The sequence below is a fragment of the Mesocricetus auratus genome, unplaced genomic scaffold (genome assembly GCF_017639785.1).
Source record: "Mesocricetus auratus isolate SY011 unplaced genomic scaffold, BCM_Maur_2.0 Super-Scaffold_100046, whole genome shotgun sequence".
NCBI lineage: Eukaryota > Metazoa > Chordata > Mammalia > Rodentia > Cricetidae > Mesocricetus > Mesocricetus auratus.
In genome coordinates, this window is record NW_024429223.1 from 1,633,516 (window position 1) to 1,650,621 (window position 17,106).

The following is a 17,106-nucleotide window of genomic DNA, read 5'->3' on the forward strand; positions in this document are numbered from 1 at the left end:
GAAGGATTAGGTGTGGCCTTGTAGGAGGGGTGTGTCACAGAGCGTAGGCTCTGAGCTTTCAAAAGACTCCCACTCCCGGTGTCTCTCTGTCTCTGCCTCGTGTCTGTGTCTCAAGATGTGAGCTCTCAGCTTCCGCTCCAGGGCCAGGCCTGCCCGCCTGCTGCCACGCTCCCCGACGTGATGGCCATGGCTTCTCACCCTCTGAAACTGTAGCACCCAAATAAACTCTTTCTTTTATAAGTCGCCTTGGTCATGGTGTCTTATTACAGCAATAGAAAAGTAAAACAGGCTAGAAAAATGACTCAGAAGCTGAGAGCACTAGCTGCTCTTCCAGAGGACCTGGGTTCAATTCCCAGCACCCACATACCAGCTCACAACTGTTTGTAACTCCAAGACCTGACACCCTCAAACAGACATACATGCAGGCAAAACACCGATGCAAAATAAACCTGTCTCAAAAGAGAGAGAGAGTGATGGGAGATGCCATTCTGTAAATCTGTCTCTTATTGGTTGTTGAATAAAGCACTGTTGGCCAATAGGGAAGTAAGATAGGTGGGACTAGGAGTCGAGGAGGACTCTGGGGAGGAGAAACACAGGGAGTCACGATGTAGCCGCCATAGGGGTAAGAAATCCGGACCTTTTCTCCGGTAAGAGAAATACTGAGATGGGATAAAAACTTAAGTTAGAGATAGCCAGTAAGAAACAAGTAAATGGCCAACAGCTTCATAATTAATACAGCCTCCTGTGTGTTATTTGGGGACTGCAACATGGCAGAGCCCAGGCGACTGGTGGGGAAAAACCAAAGTGGCTGGCAAGGAAAAGGCTTCACTCAACAACAGAGAGAGAGAGAGAGAGAGAGAGAGAGAGAGAGAGAGAGAGAGAGAGAGAGAAATACATGAAAGAAAAGGTAAAACAGCTGCATATAATGAAATTCACCAATCTCAAACTGAGCTCAGTGGGTACATCCTTGTGTTTCATCCCCAGTATAACAACTGATGTTTTGTTTTGTTTTTTCTTTTAACACAGAGTCTCACTATGAGGGCGTCCTCAAAGTTGAGATCCTCCTGCTTCAGACTCCTAGGATTCCAGCAACCAGATTTTATTGCATCTCTAAATCAGAGAAAATAAAAGGAAAAGGAAAATGGGTGGGCAGTACCCACTTTTCTTTCTTTCTTTTTTTTTTTTTTTTTTTTTTTTTTGGTTTTTCGAGACAGGGTTTCTCTGTATTGTCTTGGAGGCTGCCCTGGAACTCGCTCTGTAGACCAGGCTGGTCTCGAACTCACATAGATCTGCCTGCCTCTTTGCCTCCCGAGTGCTGGAATCAAAGGCGTGCGCCACCAACGCCCGGCCAGTACCCACTTTTCTAAGTGAAGCTGCATCCCTTTGGTTGTATTCGATGTGGCCGAAGAGAAATGTTTCTAGAGAAAGAGACGGGCTGTCTTCTGGATGGCAAGTGTATCAGGGAGTGGGCGGATGTGTTTATAGTAATGACGAGTTTTCAATGGTACAGGCAGGAAGGAGGTAGCCTAGATGGAGGGACAGCAATGGAAGGAGTTGGATTCTGATGGATTCTAAAGAGAACAGAAAGTCAGGATCTGCCAGGTGACTGTGTGTGGGAAGGCAGGAGTCAGGCTTTGGTGGCTGAGCAGGAAGAACACAGCTGAGGAGAGGGTAGAAGAGAAACAAACTTAGGGGAAAGACCAGGAATTTGGGGACCCGTGGATGGAAACGGCAACCAGAGACAGATGCTAGCACAAATGGAATACGTACTGCTGTCTAACACTCAGGTTTCTTATTTTAAAACAGATTTATTTATGCATTACATATAAGCATGCAGACCAGAAGAGGGCACCAGATCTCATTGCAGACGGCTGTGAGCCACCATGTGGTTGCTGGGAATTGAACTCAGGACCTCTGGAAGAGCAGCCAGTGCTCTTAACCTCTGAGCCATCTCTCCAGCCTCAACACTGATGTTTCTTCTTTCTTCCTTTCTTCCTTTCTTTCTTTCTTTCTTTCTTTCTTTCTTTCTTGTTTTCTTTTTGGTTTTCTGAGAGAGGGTTTCTCTGTGAAACAGTCCTGGCTGTCCTGGAAACTCACTCTGTAGACCAGGCTGACCTTGATCTGCCTGCCTCTGCCTCCCGAGTGCAGGGATCAAAGGCATGCACTAACACCCAGCGTGATGCTCCTTAAGACCAGATGACAATGCCTTTTTCTCCACCTGTCACATAAAAATCCACTTGTGAGTTACATAAGTCAGGTCCCTATCACCTAGAACCATGGGCTTACACACACACACAGAGAGAGAGAGAGAGAGAGAGAAGAAGAAGAAGAAGAAGAAGAAGAAGAAGAAGAAGAAGAAGAAGAAGAAGAAGAAGAAGAAGAAGAAGAAGAAGAAGAAGAAGAAGTTTTGTTGGTCAGGGGAAGGGGTTACAGTCCCTTATCACAATCAGCCTTTCTACAACCCATTTCTTGGAGGTTAACAGTAAACTGGAAAAATGTTAATTAGAGCCAACTTTATTGTGCGTGTGTGTGTGTGTGTGTGTGTGTGTGTGCGTGTGCGCGCGCGCAGCCTGAGTATGGAAGTCAAAGGTGTCTGAATATAGGTCCTTGCCTTCCACCTTGTTTGAGACCCAGGCTCCACAGGCCAGTTGGTCAGTAAACTACCTTTATGTAGGTTCCGGAGATGGAAATTCGGGTCCTCACACTTGCAAGCACTTTACCTCCGCAGTCCAGGAAAAGCGGAATGTTTCCAGTTCAAAGCCGCCTGGCCTCAGAGAAGGCTCCTTCCCTCCTCAGCCGCCTTCCTGGAGCCCTGGGAGGCGAACCGGTTGGAGAGGAAGATCCTGGGTGTGCAGTGTGGATCAACAGGCGAGACAACTGCGCATCCACTCTCCTGGAGAAAAGGCGGGAAGGTAGAGGCTGCCGTGTGTGCTAGAGATAGGAGTCTAGGGCTTGGGCGGGATTCTGAGAAGGAGCTTGGAAGAGGCAGACACCCGGAGATCCCGGGTGGAAAGTGGTCACCTTTTCTGCAGCCGGAGCTCTGCCCTCTGAGTTCTTAGCACTTGCAGCACAGGGTCTTCCTGAAACTCGCTGCCATCCGAGTCTGCGGCATGTAAGGCTGGGCTTCAGAAGGTGCCCACAGGGTTTGGTACCACCATCAAGATACCCAAGGGCCCAGGGATCCCCCTCACCTTCCGCAGCCTGCAGAAGCCGTGCGGCCTGGGCTAGCAAGTCCTCGGAGGGGGCGGGGCCTGAGGCAGGCGGAGCCGCGGGCCAGGCGTCGCCGGCTCCCGTCTTGGGCGCGGACCTCTTGAATTCAGGTGTCGGGACCTCTGACAGTGGGAATGCCTCTGGGGTTGTAGCCGCCTGTGGATCCCCAGCTTCAGCCGAGAGGGCGGCTTTGCTTTTCCGAAGCACCGACCGGCCTGGGGAGGACGCAGCCGCGGCTGGGCGGGACTCGGTCCTGGACTCCCGCCGAGACTGGGATGGAGGGCGTGGCCCCTTGGCTTGAGGGGGCGTGGCCCTGGCTTTCTGAGACTCTACCTCGGATGGAGACGGGCTGTCGGGGAACAGCCGAGCTGTCACTACTTGGCCCAGGGCGCCCCTGAGCTGTGAACAGGGACTCTCGGAAGCGGTGGCCCCTGGCTCAGTTGCCTCGTGGGGTGACGATGCGCTGGCCCTCCGAGGTTTGGGACCCAGCTTCTTGGGCCGGGCACAGCTACTCAGCTCAGGGTTGGTTGGCTCCCGAGAAGCGTCAGGTGCTGGGGGTGTAGGGGTAGAAGCCCACGGAGGCGGGGCGGAGGCTGGGGGCACCGAGATGGAGACCTGGGGAGGAGGGACGGGGGCTGGGGCAGCTGGGGCGGTGGTCGCGGGGGCCGGGACCGAGGCCACGGGGGCAGCGGTGGGGGCTAGCACTGCGGTAGGAACCATCCCGAGAGACACCCATGGACTGGCCTGTGGGGCCCAGAGGAACCCATGAGGGCTGGGGGCCCAGATGTGTGCAGAGGGCCCTGGAAAAGGGGGCCTCTCCACGTAGAAGGCCTGTGCGGGAGGAGGCTGGGCCGCGCTGCCCCAAGGTGGAACTCCGCTCGGCTGGGTCCCCGGGGAGCCCAGATTCGCTGCAGGGACAGGAGGAGTCTGCAGATGCAACGAGGTGTCTGAGACAGGAAGGGAGGGTCGGAAGGCCCTCTGTCACCTTCAGGTGACCCTTATCAGTGTCAGGGTTGCAACTCCAACTCACCTGAGTGGTCAGGGCTGGGGTCCGAGGCAACACCCAGGTTCCGTCGCCTGCACCTCCCCGAGCCTGCTCAAGCTTGCGCCGCTGCCTCCACTGGTATAAAATGTCTTCCTCGGGCTGAAGGGAGGCTGGGCGGGAAGCAGGGATGCAGGCCTGGGATGGCACTGCGGCTGCTGGGGGGGGAAGGGGGTAGAGAGGAAAGGGCTGAGGGAATCGTAGGGTGACACCTGAAGGCCACTCTTCTAAGGTACCACAGACTTGTTAAGACAGGCTGCCCGGACATCACCCATCTCCTCTGTGAAACCAGAAGCAGGGTGGGGCTGAGGAAGACCCTTGCAATTCTCTCTTACAATTTTCCTTCGCAGCTTTGACCTGGGTTCAAACTGGCAATCCTCCAGCCTCAGCCTGGACTTATAGGCAAGGGTCACTATACCCAGTTTGTGATTGTACTTGTATTTTTCCTTATTTGTTTTTATGCTTTTGGACCCTATTGTCATCCCAGAAGACAATGGTACCTACCCTTCGTGCTCAGATGTCTCCTGACAGCCAGGTGCCTCCCCAGGCCTCCATGGCAAGGGACTAACCCTCACCAGCTTCTCTACTTGGCTCTACCCCTGGCTCCTGCCTTGATTTACTATGTGTCCCTGGCCAGAACTCACTGTGTCCCCGGCTGATCTCCAACTCGGAGACCTGCTGTCTCTGCCTCCTGAGTGCTAAGACTGAAGGCACACTCTCTGAAACACGCTTCCCTCTCGTTCCTAGGACAGTCTCACACAGCCTGTGCGGGCCTCCAATTCAGGATGGAGCTGGATGGAGCTGGAGCTCTGATCTCCCAGCAGCGCGCTCCGCCATTCCCAGCTTCATGGCTGAAGTCTTCACCTTCCACAGTTCAGCTGCATTGACTTGTGTATAGTATAGATGTGGGTTTGGGCCACACACCAAACCCCAACACACTGAGACCTGGCCAGGCCGTGTAGAATTGCCAAACGGTCAACCATTTTTTGGCCTACAAAAAAGTTCCATATGCCGGGCGGTGGTGGCACATGCCTTTAATCCCCGGCACTGGGGAGGCAGAGGCAGGCGGATCTCTGTGAGTTCGAGACCAGCCTGGTCTACAAGAGCAAGTTCCAGGACAGCATCCAAAACATGACAGAGAAGCCCAGTCTCAAAAAAACAAACAAAAAGGGCATGATGGACATGGTGGTGCACCTCTGTAACCCCAGTGCTGGGGAGGCTGAGGCAGGATTGCCAAGAATTCAAGGCCAGCATGAACTACACATGAGTTCCCAGCCAGCTTAGGAAGCATAGCAAGACCCTGGTTCAAAAAACCAAAGCAAAACAAAACTAAAACCAATAAAGAATGAGTATCTCCTCTAGTCTGTACTACGCCTTCTGATTTTGGGGCTTCCTGTCATAACAGCAGGGAGCGGGGCAGGCCTGTCATGCCTCGCAGACACTGCTGACAGGGCTGTATGAAGGTCCTCTATGTAACCATGAGCTCGTAACACCTGAGTGAGGGGGTCTCATTATTATTCCTGGTTCCTAGGTAAACCAGGCCCAGAGGGGCCAAAATCACACAGCGAGTAAGCGGACACAATGGGACTTAAACCGGGCCACCACCAATTCTTACCTCCCGGCACAGATTCTTTGGGACTAGAATTCTTGTTGGAGTTCGGATTGAAGGTCACAGAGCAGGGAGAGAGGCCATCGGAGCTGACGGGGAAGGAGGAGCAGCTGGCATCGCCGGGACTGAGGGAGGAGGCGGAGGAGAGGGAGGCCTTGCTGCAGGGAGAAGGCACCAGTGAGGAGAGCAGGGACCGACCGGGGACAATGAGAGGGAGAGGGCGAGGGAGGACGTGGGGAGAGGTGTCACCTGCGTTTCAGCAGCTTGGCCGCTCTGCTCTGTAGGCTCAGCGTCTCCAAGTCCAGCAAAGACGAGTTCCACGTGTTCAGGCTCTGAAGAGTGAGAGGGGCCAGAAGCTAGTTCCTGGGCCAAAGGCTGCCGGGAAAGGGGCTCCCTACAGAGGTTATGTTCTCATGGCACTTCTCATGGCAGGGGAGCTCACCGTTCACTTTTCTACCCTGGGAAGAGAGGATCAGTTTCCCTCTTTTGCTCTTGGGGTTTCTATTTTTGAGTCATGATCTTACTTTGTAACCCAGGCTGGCCTTGAACCCTCCACCCTGCTACCTCAGCCATGCCTGTATTGATGGCTTAATGGGAAAGCACTTTCTGTTCAGGTGTAGACCTGAGCTGCATCCCTGGAACCCACACAGAAGTGAAAGAAGAGAATCAAATCCTGAGGGTTGTACTCTGACTCACACACGTCACACACACACACACAGACACACACACACAGACTCATACACACACACATCACACACACAGACACAACCTCACACACAGACACACATACACACACATACGCACACATGTCACACACACATGTGTCACACACACATGTCACACACATGTCACACACATGTCACACACACAGAGACTCACACACACAGACTCATACACACATATACATGTCACACACAGACAGACACACAGACTCACACACAGACACACATGCACACACATACACATACATGTCACACACACACGTCACACTCACATACACACAGACACACACACACACACACACAGACTCATACACAGGCACATGGACATCCGCTACACTTAAAATTTAAAAAGGAAAGATAGAACCTCCCTCCCTGACCACACATGTCTAATGAAAACACTCCATCAAACGGTTCAGTGATTAACTCAGGACAGTGAGTAAGAGACAGCGATGTGGGGCAGGAGAGGCGGCTCAGCCACTAAGATAACGACCGCTCTCCCAAGGATCTAGACCCACCTCCTGCCACACCCATCCCCAAAGGATCTAGACCCACCTCCTGCCACACCCCCCAAAGGATCTAGACCCACCTCCTGCTACACCCCCCAAAGGATCTAGACCCACCTCCTGCCACACCCCTCCCCAAAGGATCTAGACTAACCTCCTGCCACACCCCTCCCCAAAGGATCTAGACCCACCTCCTGCCACACCCCTCCCCAAAGGATCTAGACTCACCTCCTGCCACACCCCTCCCCAAAGGATCTAGACTCACCTCCCGCCACACCCCTCCCCAAAGGATCTAGACTCACCTCCTGCCACACCCCTCCCCAAAGGATCTAGACTCACCTCCTGCCACACCCCTCCCCAAAGGATCTAGACTCACCTCCTGCCACACCCCTCCCCAAAGGATCTAGACTCACCTCCTGCCACACCCCTCCCCAAAGGATCTAGACCCACCTCCTGCCACACCCCTCAAAGGATCTAGACCCACCTCCTGCCACACCCCTCCAAAGGATCTAGACCCACCTCCTGCCACACCCCTCAAAGGATCTAGACCCACCTCCTGCCACACCCCTCAAAGGATCTAGACTCACCTCCTGCCACACCCTCCAAAGGATCTAGACTCACCTCCTGCTACACCCCTCCCCAAAGGATCTAGACTCACCTCCTGCCACACCCCTCAAAGGATCTAGACCCACCTCCTGCCACACCCCTCAAAGGATCTAGACCCACCTCCTGCCACACCCCTCCCCAAAGGATCTAGACCCACCTCCTGCCACACCCCTCCCCAAAGGATCTAGACCCACCTCCTGCTACACCCCCCAAAGGATCTAGACCCACCTCCTGCCACACGCCTCCCCAAAGGATCTAGACTCACCTCCTGCCACACCCCTCCCCAAAGGATCTAGACTCCCCTCCCACCACACCCCTCAAAGGATCTAGACCCACCTCCTGCCACAGCCTCCCCAAAGGATCTAGACCCACCTCCTGCCACACCCTCCCCAAAGGATCTAGACCCACCTCCTGCCACACCCTCCCCAAAGGATCTAGACCCACCTCCTGCCACACCCTCCAAAGGATCTAGACCCACCTCCTGCCACACCCTCCAAAGGATCTAGACCCACCTCCTGCCACACCCTCCAAAGGATCTAGACCCACCTCCTGCCACACCCCTCCCCAAAGGATCTAGACTCACCTCCTGCCACACCCCTCCCCAAAGGATCTAGACCCACCTCCTGCCACACCCCTCCAAAGGATCTAGACTCACCTCCTGCCACACCCTCCAAAGGATCTAGACCCACCTCCTGCCACACCCCCCAAAGGATCTAGACCCACCTCCTGCCACACCCCTCCCAAAGGATCTAGACCCACCTCCTGCCACACCCCTCCCCAAAGGATCTAGACCCACCTCCTGCCACACCCCTCCAAAGGATCTAGACCCACCTCCTGCCACACCCTCCAAAGGATCTAGACCCACCTCCTGCTACACCCCCCCAAAGGATCTAGACCCACCTCCTGCCACACCCCTCCCCAAAGGATCTAGACTCACCTCCTGCCACACCCCTCCCCAAAGGATCTAGACCCACCTCCTGCCATACCCCTCAAAGGATCTAGACTCACCTCCTGCCACACCCTCCAAAGGATCTAGACTCACCTCCTGCCATACCCCCCAAAGGATCTAGACCCACCTCCTGCCACACCCCTCAAAGGATCTAGACCCACCTCCTGCCACACCCTCCAAAGGATCTAGACCCACCTCCTGCCACACGCCTCCCCAAAGGATCTAGACCCACTTCCTGCCACACCCCTCCCCAAAGGATCTAGACTCACCTCCTGCCACACCCCTCAAAGGATCTAGACCCACCTCCTGCCACACCCCTCAAAGGATCTAGACCCACCTCCTGCCACACCCCTCAAAGGATCTAGACCCACCTCCTGCCACACGCCTCCCCAAAGGATCTAGACCCACTTCCTGCCACACCCCTCCCCAAAGGATCTAGACTCACCTCCTGCCACACCCCTCAAAGGATCTAGACCCACCTCCTGCCACACCCCTCCCCAAAGGATCTAGACTCCCCTCCCGCCACATCCCTCCCCAGTGGACCGAAATCCCCTGAAACTGAGTCAGCATGCCTTTTCTCCCTAATTTCTGTCAAGTGTTTTGGTCGCAGCAACATGAACACAACGAATACACATGCACATCTACTTTTAGAGTTCAAAATTGCATTTAACGTGCAAATCCTTTTGTTAGATTTTATTACTGATTTTTTGAGATAGGACATCATATAGCCCAGGGCAGCCTCAAACTCCGTTTTTAGCCGAGGGTCACCTTAGCTTCTGATCCCAGGTGCTGAGATTACAGCTGTGAGCCACCAGGCCAGCTTACGCTACATGCTGGGCTGTCTACCTGCTAGGCAAGCACTTTTCCAAGCGAGCCACACCTCCCTGTCCACAAACCCTTTTTGTTTATGATTCCTTAAGTCGGCCATTGTCTCTAAGTCTGTCCCAGGGCTGGTTCTGTCAAGCAGGCACGCAGGAGAGCGAGAAGGTAGCAGTGTCACCTGCTTCACTTTCTGAAGAGGAGCTGAAGCCGGGGATGCAGTACACGTCCCGGTGGGGGATGGACCTGTCATGGCGGGTCTTCCTTCAGGTCCACCAGCTCCTGCTGGGAAACCTCACACGAGTCACAGGGACCGGGAAGAGCGCGGCTGCGGGCACTGAGCAGGGGAGGTCTCAGGTACCTGTTGCGAGGTAGCTGCTGACGGCTGACGAGTTGGGCTGTAGCCACCAGAAGTCAGCTGGGGTGGGGCCGGCAGGCTGGCGTTCCTCTCGGCTCGTGGGCTGAGCTTGGCGGAACCTGTTGATGTACCTGTGAGCACCCATCCGGGTGACAAGCAGAGGGAAGAAGGGAACCGAACAGTGATAACAGAGATTATCACGACAGCAGCGGGCACTCTGCTCTGCTCTTCCGTTTATCAAGTGCCGTGGAAAGCTGTGCTCAGTGGCCCAGATAAAAATAACTGCTTGTGCCAGCAGTGGTGGCACTGGCCTTTAATCCCAACCGTGGGGGGTGAGTGTAGGGAGGGCAGGGACAGGCAGATCTTTGAGTTCGAGGCCAGCTTGGTCTACAGAGTGAGTTCCAGGATGGCCATGACTACACAGAGGAACCCTGTCTTGAGAAACCAACCAAATAAATAAATAAATAACTGCTTTCTTCAAATCTACCAAAAGCAAGAACTTGGCCTTAAATATCCATTTCTCTTTCTTATATAGTAATATAATCTTAATTTTTTTTTACATTTTATTCTGTAAAAAATTGAATTTTTTTGTTGAAACAGGGTTTCTTTGTTTAGCCTTGCTGGAACTTGCTCTGTAGATCAAGCTGGTCTCAAATCCACAGTTCTTCCTGCCTTTGCCTCCTGAATGCTGGGATTAGAGACATGCACCACACCTGGCCGTATATGTTCTTTTTCACACTTGATGTGTACGAGGACAGCACACACGCCACGGAAGACAACTTTGTGTGGTCAGTTCTCCCTTTCCATTTTCATGTGGGGTCTTGGGATCAAACTGAGGTTGCTAAGGCTTTTTGTAGCAAATGCTTTTGCCCACTGAGCCATCTTGCTGGCCCCTTGTTTTTGTGTGTGTGTGTTTGTTTGTTTGTACAAACGAAGGTATCATTTAGCTCAGACTGATCTTGAACTCACTATGTAGCTGAGGGTGACCTTGAACTTCTGATCCTTCTGCCGCTACCTTTCTGAGACTACAGGCATATGTCGCTATGGCTCTGGGAATCAAACCAAGGGCACTGTGCAGGCTAAACAGGCCCTCTAACAGTTCAGCTATGCCATCAGCCAGACTGGCTCTTGACCAACAAAGAATAAGGGATCATGATTCTAGAAAAGCAATGTCAGTGACTTAGGCTATGAAGGAGAGGAGACAGAACACCAATAAGATAGACGGAAGCTACGTTCCTAACGCCTTAGATAGGGACTGCAATGCCATCCCTCGTTGCTTCTGTCTGAGCCACTAAATGAGGGAGAAGTAAATGGTCAAGCCATAATTAATCTGGGACCCTGGTACAGATACAAATACTCATTCTACGACGGTTGTTCTTTCAGATTATATAGAGGAGCTGAGGATTCGAAACAGCCTCAGTGCATGTGTATGATTAATATTCCCAGTTCAAGGACATCGAGACCAAAGCAATAGAGAGAATACGTTAACAGAGGCAGGATTTGTCTAGCTCCAGACCCCTCAATAATACACTCGAAGTGCCTGGTCCTGAAAGAGAACGTATATAGACAGCTCTGTCTCTGATAGCTATTATGGGATGCCCTCTTCCTTCCTTTAACCCCGCTCCTTCCCCCCTCCCCAGGGACTCCGGTACTTACTTGGCCACCACCGAGTCTCCACCGTCCATTACAGGGAGTGGAGGAGAGGTACTTTGTCCCTCTGTGCTCAGTGGGGAAGGGGTCCCTGAACTGGATGGCCAGGATGCCTCAGACAGCTCAGGGGAATCGGCTGCTGTGGCCTTGGGAGCTTGTGACCTTAGAGACCTGGATGGACCCAGGCTTTAAATCGGGAGACAAAGAAGAAAACGTTAAGTCAAAAGGGTGATATCTATGGGGAATGAACACACATAGGCAGTCTAAACGAGTGGGCATCCAGCCGGGCGGTGGTGGTGCACGCCTTCAATCCCAGCACTCGGGAGGCAGAGGCAGGCAGATCTCTGTGAGTTTGAGGCCAGCCTGGTCTACAGGGCGAGTTCCAGGACAGCTTCCAAAAAACAATACAGAGAAACCCTGTCTCAGGGGGGAGGGGGGAAAGGGGGAGGATATCCCACACTGGAAGGTTCATTAAGAGTCTAAGCGGGGCTGTGGTTGGAGATCTGGGAATGGGAGCTGGGAATGGCTGGTCACCACAGGCGGCCAGGGGGGTTTCTCTTAATTGCTCCTCCCCATTTCCATCGCATGCCCCTTCCTTCCTTCCTTCCTTCCTTCCTTCCTTCCTTCCTTCCTTCCATTTCCTGCTATTAGCCTGAGGCACCAAACTTTATGTGAAGCATGTCCTCACCTTGGGGCCCCAGTCCTGGCTTCTTGATGGCCGGTAGGGTGGCCCACCCTGGGGAACATTTCCGAAGGGGTTGTCTTGGGTAGTGACTGACGGGCTTCGGAAGAAGCAGGGCACGGTAATAAGAGAACAGAAGCTGACAATTCCCAGGGATTACTTGAAGAGATGGACTACAATTCCCACGAATCATCACTTCCTAATCAAGCATGATTCCCCTGACCTCCTGAAAGACTCCCGAGAACCTAGGAACTGACTGGCAGCTGGTAGTTCTCAACTCTGGATCCAGCCTAGGCGGAGCTTTGTTTGTTTGTTTGTTTTGAGACCCGAGTTCAAATCCACCCAGGCGGGAGGTGGATACGGGACAGTCTCCCAAAAGCTTGTAGGCCAGCTAGCCTGCAGCACATCAAAGAGACCCTGTCTCACCACGTCGAGAGATGGGGCTGGCACTTGCTGGGTTCCTCAGCTGGGGAGTGGAGAGGGTGTTTGGGGGGAATGGCAGACACCCGAGGCTGTCCGATTTCCACATAGTGCGCTCACACACACGTACACACAGAAACAGATGCCCTCACACACAAGGGCTACTTAGAGAGACCTTGTCTCAACACAAGAACAGCATAGCTTCACGGTCCCACTCCAGGCTAACCGGAATCAGAGTGTCAGTAAACGGGCTACACACTGCATCTTCTCCAGACTGTCCAGACAATGGAAAAAGAAAGGTCTATCTGTTTGTATTTTGTGCGCATGGGAGCTACACCTGTATGTGTCTGTGCACTACATATCTGTGCGATGGCCCTCCAAGGCCAGAAGAAAGTGTGGACTCCCCTGAAATTAGCACGTTACAGCCACGTGGGAGCCGAGAATCGAACCTGGGCCTCTGGAGGGCCAGCCACTGCCTCTGAACTCCCGGCCCTTTCTCCAGCTCCATCCAGGTAAAATATGGTCTATTGTTTTGTTTTGTTTTTTAACTGACACATGTCAGCTGTACACGTTTATAAGGTACAGTATATTTTAATACTTATATTCAGTGTGTTATGATCAAATCAAGGTAATTGATTCCCATCTCATTCACGGAGCTCCAGTGAAGACCACGACTAAAACACAAGTAATTCATTAGCCAGGCGTGGTGGCGCACAAGTTTAACCCGAGAACTCAGGAGGTCGAGGCTGGCGGATCTCTGGGTTCGAGGCTAGCCTGGTCTAGGGAATGAGTGCCAAGACAACCAAGGCAGAGAAACCCTGTCTCGAGGGGAAGAAAAGTAAAGAGAAAGAGGCAAAAATATAACAACAACAAAGAACTCGACTAAACCGTACTCAGCACGTTTCCGGTTAAACCTGTTAAGGGGAGGGGGAGGTGGCGGCCAGACACACCCAATGAGGGAAGGGGGTACTTGGACTACAATCCCCATGATCCACCGGGACCCTCCTAAGCGAGAAAGTTCAAAGACGACACCCACGGATGTCAGGGGAAATCTGGAAGCCGACAAACTTAAATTTTCAAGTTCCTTCTAGACTCCATTACGTCCACCCAGAGAGAACAAAAAGACATGAGGTCCCCGGGGATGGGGAAGTTTACTGTTGGCGCTCCCAAACCCGCGTAGCATCTTGGGAGTTGTAGTTCCAGTGCGGTTGGGCTGGAGACCCCCCCCACGTGCTGCCTTTCCCGGGCTTCCCGTGATCTCCGAGAAAGAAAGGGACCAACCTCACCTGCAGTCCATCCCGCATTTCCCTCGGCGTTAGTGCCGGCTGAGCTCCCCAGCGGGACAGCGCGACGCCGGCCCGCCTCCCTTAGTAACGCGGTCAGCTCCGCCCCTTCCCAAGGCGACCAATGACAGACTAGAAAAACAAAAGTGGCTGGAAAGGCGGCCCTGCTGAGAGCGCGCGTTCGATTGCAGACGGGGAGCGTGCGGCAGTAATTGGCAAGACCGCGGACCAATAGCAAGGGTCAGAGGCTGGCCCGAAGCCTGGAAGAGAGCCGGGCGTGCTGGCTTTTTTCCCCCTAACCGCCGGGATGGCTCCGGGAGCTCAGGCCGGGCTCCGGCTTCGCTGCTGTGGCAGGGCTAACCGGGCACGTCTGTCTTCGCTCTGCCACATCAGTTGGGCCGGCAAGCCCGTCCTCGCGGTCACCTTAACCACTTTCCTCTTGTTACGGAGCAGCTGGTCTCACTCCTTGCCAGACCTGGGCACCCGGCCGGAGCAGTGGGATCAAAACGAGCTATTTCTGGCCCTGGCGCGCAGCCCCTGGGGGCCAACCTGGAGTGTTCACGCTCACGCCCCCCCCCCGGCCGCTGAGCACCCGAGGCTGAGTCAGAGGCACAGAATTAGGCCCGACCTACGCTGGGACAGGGTCTGTTCTGTGTCCTCCTGACACAGCCTGGCGTGCCTGCAGCATTCTCCAGGAATCTGGTACCAAGACTGGGTGGGGCGTTATCCTCGGAGTTGCCAGCCGGGCGGAGATGGATCAAGAGGACTTTGGTGGACTTCTCGGAGGGGGGGCGGTTCCCCAACTGCCACAGTGGCTCGCCACACCTATAAGGGGGTCTGCGTCCTCCTAAGCCTTAGCTTCCCCTTCTAGAAATGGAAAAAGACCTAATGACAGTGCCCTGGTGTCCTTTTCCAGGCACCCAGCAGGCAAGTTACAATAACTAGCCAAGTCATTATTGAAGTTTCTAAATAAGGCATACCAATGGCCGAGTCTGGCCTCGATCCCAGTGTCCCTGGGAGGCCCGCCGCGGGTGCCGCACCGGGCGCAGTATAAATCGGAGGGTGCGTGTGCTTGGGCACTGCGGAGCCCAGGGCGGCAGCGGAGGAGCGGAATGGAGATCCCGGTACCTGTGCAGCCGTCTTGGCTGCGCCGCGCTTCAGCTCCTGTACCTGGCTTTGCCGCTCCGGGACGCCTCTTTGACCAGCGTTTCGGCGAGGGGCTGCTGGAGGCTGAACTGGCTTCGCTGTGCCCCGCCACGATCGCCCCCTACTATCTGCGCGCCCCCAGTGTGGCGCTGCCCACGGCACAGGTGCCAAGCCTGGGGAGAGGGACGACTCAACTACTGACAAAGACTAGCGGCGCTCTGGTTGGCCCCGGGGCAGGGTTGCGGGAATGTCTGTGGGTCTGGGGCTTAGGGGAGAATGCCACCCTTCAGAGAGGGTCACTGGGAGTCCTCTGAGTGTGGCGTCCTGACGAGGCTAGGCTACTGTTGCCTGCCCTAAGGGTGGAGGGGTGAGGGGAGGGAGGGTGTGGAAGGACTGGGTCCCTATCTCAGGAGGACTGAAGGAGGCAGGTGACCTGGGGAAAAGGACAGTGAGTCCTGGAGGGTTGGAAAGCTCTTAAGGCTGTGTGTGGTGATGCCGCATTAACTGGATGGGTCAGGTGACCCGATGAAGTGGGTCTTGGGTACTTTAAAGCCGGGAAGGGTACCCATAAATGCAGAGGGCACGGGAGAGCCCGTGCGTGACCCCAGAACGCTGGAGACGGGGAAATGGCATCTTGTTTGCTAGCACCGTGAGGAATAGGAGGTCTCGCTCGTAGCGGAGGGGCGATGGCTGTGGAGCCAGTGACATGCGGTGGGGTACAGGGTGCTAACTTGGTCACCCTAAGAATGGGGAGCTGAGGAGGGCGGGCCCAGTGTCTACAAGGGGAGGGAGGTAGCCGGTGCTTTGCGTCTGAGTTTGAGGCTCTGGTGACTCAGCAGCACCGGAACCTACAAGGAGCAGGGGGTGCCGAGTCCCAGGAGCTGAGCGCCTACCCCATGGCAGCCCTCGCCCGCTGTGTGCAGGTACCCGCAGACCCTGGGCATTTCTCCGTGCTGCTGGATGTGAAGCACTTCGCACCGGAGGAAATCTCCGTCAAGGTGGTTGGCGGCCATGTGGAGGTCCACGCACGACATGAGGAGCGCCCGGTAGGCCTGCGGGCCAGGTGGGGCAGCGGGGCTGGGTAGGAGGGTGGGACGCTCAAGCCCATTTCCCTCCCCAGGATGAACATGGATTCATTGCTCGAGAGTTCCACCGCCGCTACCTCCTGCCTCCCGGTGTGGACCCTGCAGCTGTGACCTCGGCGCTGTCTCCTGAGGGGGTCCTATCCATCCAGGCCACACCAGTGTCGCCTCAAGCCCCACTTCCACCACCACCTGCTGCCAAGTAGGGGTCCAGGAATGCCAGGACCGAACCTGGGAAGCCTTTTGGGGCTCCCTTTTAAAAGCCGATCTGACTCCGCTGCCCAGCCAGAAGTCCCAATCGCTGTCAAGACAGTTCCTCCCAAGCAAGTCTAGATGTCGTCCCCTAGGCCCTTTCCACCCAAAACCCCACCTGCACCGCCTTAGTAAGCAAGGCGCCCTCTAAGCCCGGCGCCCCCCCCCAGCCTTCAGGCCCCTCCCATACGCCTCTCTAGGAACAACACCCGCCTTGGCCTAGACTCCCACCTGACTGACGCCACCACCAGGCCCCCTATTGTACTTGTACGTTGTAGAACACCCACACTGACACCGCAGTACAATGTAGATAACACCCCCTCCGCTCCAGGCCTCTCCTAATTCCCCACAATGACCCGTGGGCTAGCCAGTCTGACCCAGACTGCATGAGCCTTCCACATCAGAACATTCTAGCCTGGCCCACCAGTCTCTAGACCCTGTCCTTGCAACCTAACTCTCCTCTGCCCCTAGGCCATTTTCTGACTTCAGACTCCAGGAGCCTGAGTTCCTGAATCCGGTTCCCACTTCCCAATCCTTGGAAGTCTATTCCCAACCAACCAGAACCCCCAAAGTCAAATTGTACAGATACCCCAGCTCCCCCAGTTTCTAGGCCAATGAACCAGAACCCTCAAGTTCCTTTGTCCTGACCCCCCACCTGCAGCCAGGTATCCTAGGCAACCACCTCCACACTAACAACCTGCAAGGTCAGTCACACCCTGTCACCTCATGCCCTTCCTACAACCAGCCCCCAATAAATGCACAAGAGATTCATC

The 17,106-nt window shown here is 54.7% G+C and overlaps 2 protein-coding genes across 12 annotated transcripts; one reads left to right on the forward strand and one right to left on the reverse strand.

Annotated features, from left to right (window-relative positions):
* Positions 1 to 2,038: 2,038 nt before the first annotated feature.
* Positions 2,039 to 14,062, reverse strand: Proser3 (proline and serine rich 3). Of its 10 annotated transcripts, XM_021233928.2 has the most exons (12): positions 13,857 to 14,062; positions 12,157 to 12,250; positions 11,475 to 11,654; positions 9,822 to 9,949; positions 9,642 to 9,745; positions 6,111 to 6,193; positions 5,868 to 6,019; positions 4,241 to 4,410; positions 3,192 to 4,137; positions 3,022 to 3,103; positions 2,721 to 2,893; positions 2,039 to 2,218 (listed from the first exon to the last, which is right to left on the reverse strand). In XM_021233928.2, exons 2-11 carry the CDS (start codon positions 12,213 to 12,215, stop codon positions 2,755 to 2,757), a joined length of 2,043 nt encoding a protein of 680 aa, XP_021089587.1. In that variant the 5' UTR covers positions 12,216 to 12,250; positions 13,857 to 14,062; the 3' UTR covers positions 2,039 to 2,218; positions 2,721 to 2,754. The 10 variants fall into 10 exon arrangements, 9 of the variants coding, with proteins under 9 accessions (XP_021089587.1, XP_012977237.1, XP_021089584.1 ...); XM_013121783.3 differs by lacking the exon at positions 12,157 to 12,250 and having other exon boundaries at positions 13,857 to 14,000; XM_021233925.2 differs by lacking the exon at positions 12,157 to 12,250 and having other exon boundaries at positions 13,852 to 13,982.
* Positions 14,063 to 14,176: 114 nt separating this feature from the next.
* Hspb6 (heat shock protein family B (small) member 6) lies at positions 14,177 to 17,104 on the forward strand. 2 transcript variants are annotated; one of them, XM_040735529.1, is made up of 3 exons: positions 14,177 to 14,780; positions 15,923 to 16,045; positions 16,120 to 17,104. In XM_040735529.1, exons 1-3 carry the CDS (start codon positions 14,727 to 14,729, stop codon positions 16,285 to 16,287), a joined length of 345 nt encoding a protein of 114 aa, XP_040591463.1. In that variant the 5' UTR covers positions 14,177 to 14,726; the 3' UTR covers positions 16,288 to 17,104. The 2 variants fall into 2 exon arrangements, with proteins under 2 accessions (XP_040591463.1, XP_005081867.1); XM_005081810.4 differs by lacking the exon at positions 14,177 to 14,780 and adding an exon at positions 14,802 to 15,163.
* Positions 17,105 to 17,106: the final 2 nt, after the last annotated feature.

What these genes read in the sequence shown, in the direction of transcription:
- Hspb6 (XM_005081810.4), top strand. Translation starts at nt 14,966, where the DNA reads ATGGAGATCCCGGTACCTGTGCAGCCGTCTTGGCTGCGCCGCGCTTCA. An exon ending in TGGCGCTGCCCACGGCACAG is followed by an intron (nt 15,164 to 15,922) that starts GTGCCAAGCCTG and finishes CGCTGTGTGCAG; the next exon opens with GTACCCGCAGACCCTGGGCA. An exon ending in CACGACATGAGGAGCGCCCG is followed by an intron (nt 16,046 to 16,119) that starts GTAGGCCTGCGG and finishes TTCCCTCCCCAG; the next exon opens with GATGAACATGGATTCATTGC.
- Proser3 (XM_021233928.2), bottom strand. Translation starts at nt 12,215, where the DNA reads ATGTTCCCCAGGGTGGGCCACCCTACCGGCCATCAAGAAGCCAGGACT. An exon ending in GGAGACTCGGTGGTGGCCAA is followed by an intron (nt 9,950 to 11,474) that starts GTAAGTACCGGA and finishes GGGTGCTCACAG; the next exon opens with GTACATCAACAGGTTCCGCC. An exon ending in GAGCTCCGGCTGCAGAAAAG is followed by an intron (nt 2,894 to 3,021) that starts GTGACCACTTTC and finishes CCTTTTCTCCAG; the next exon opens with GAGAGTGGATGCGCAGTTGT.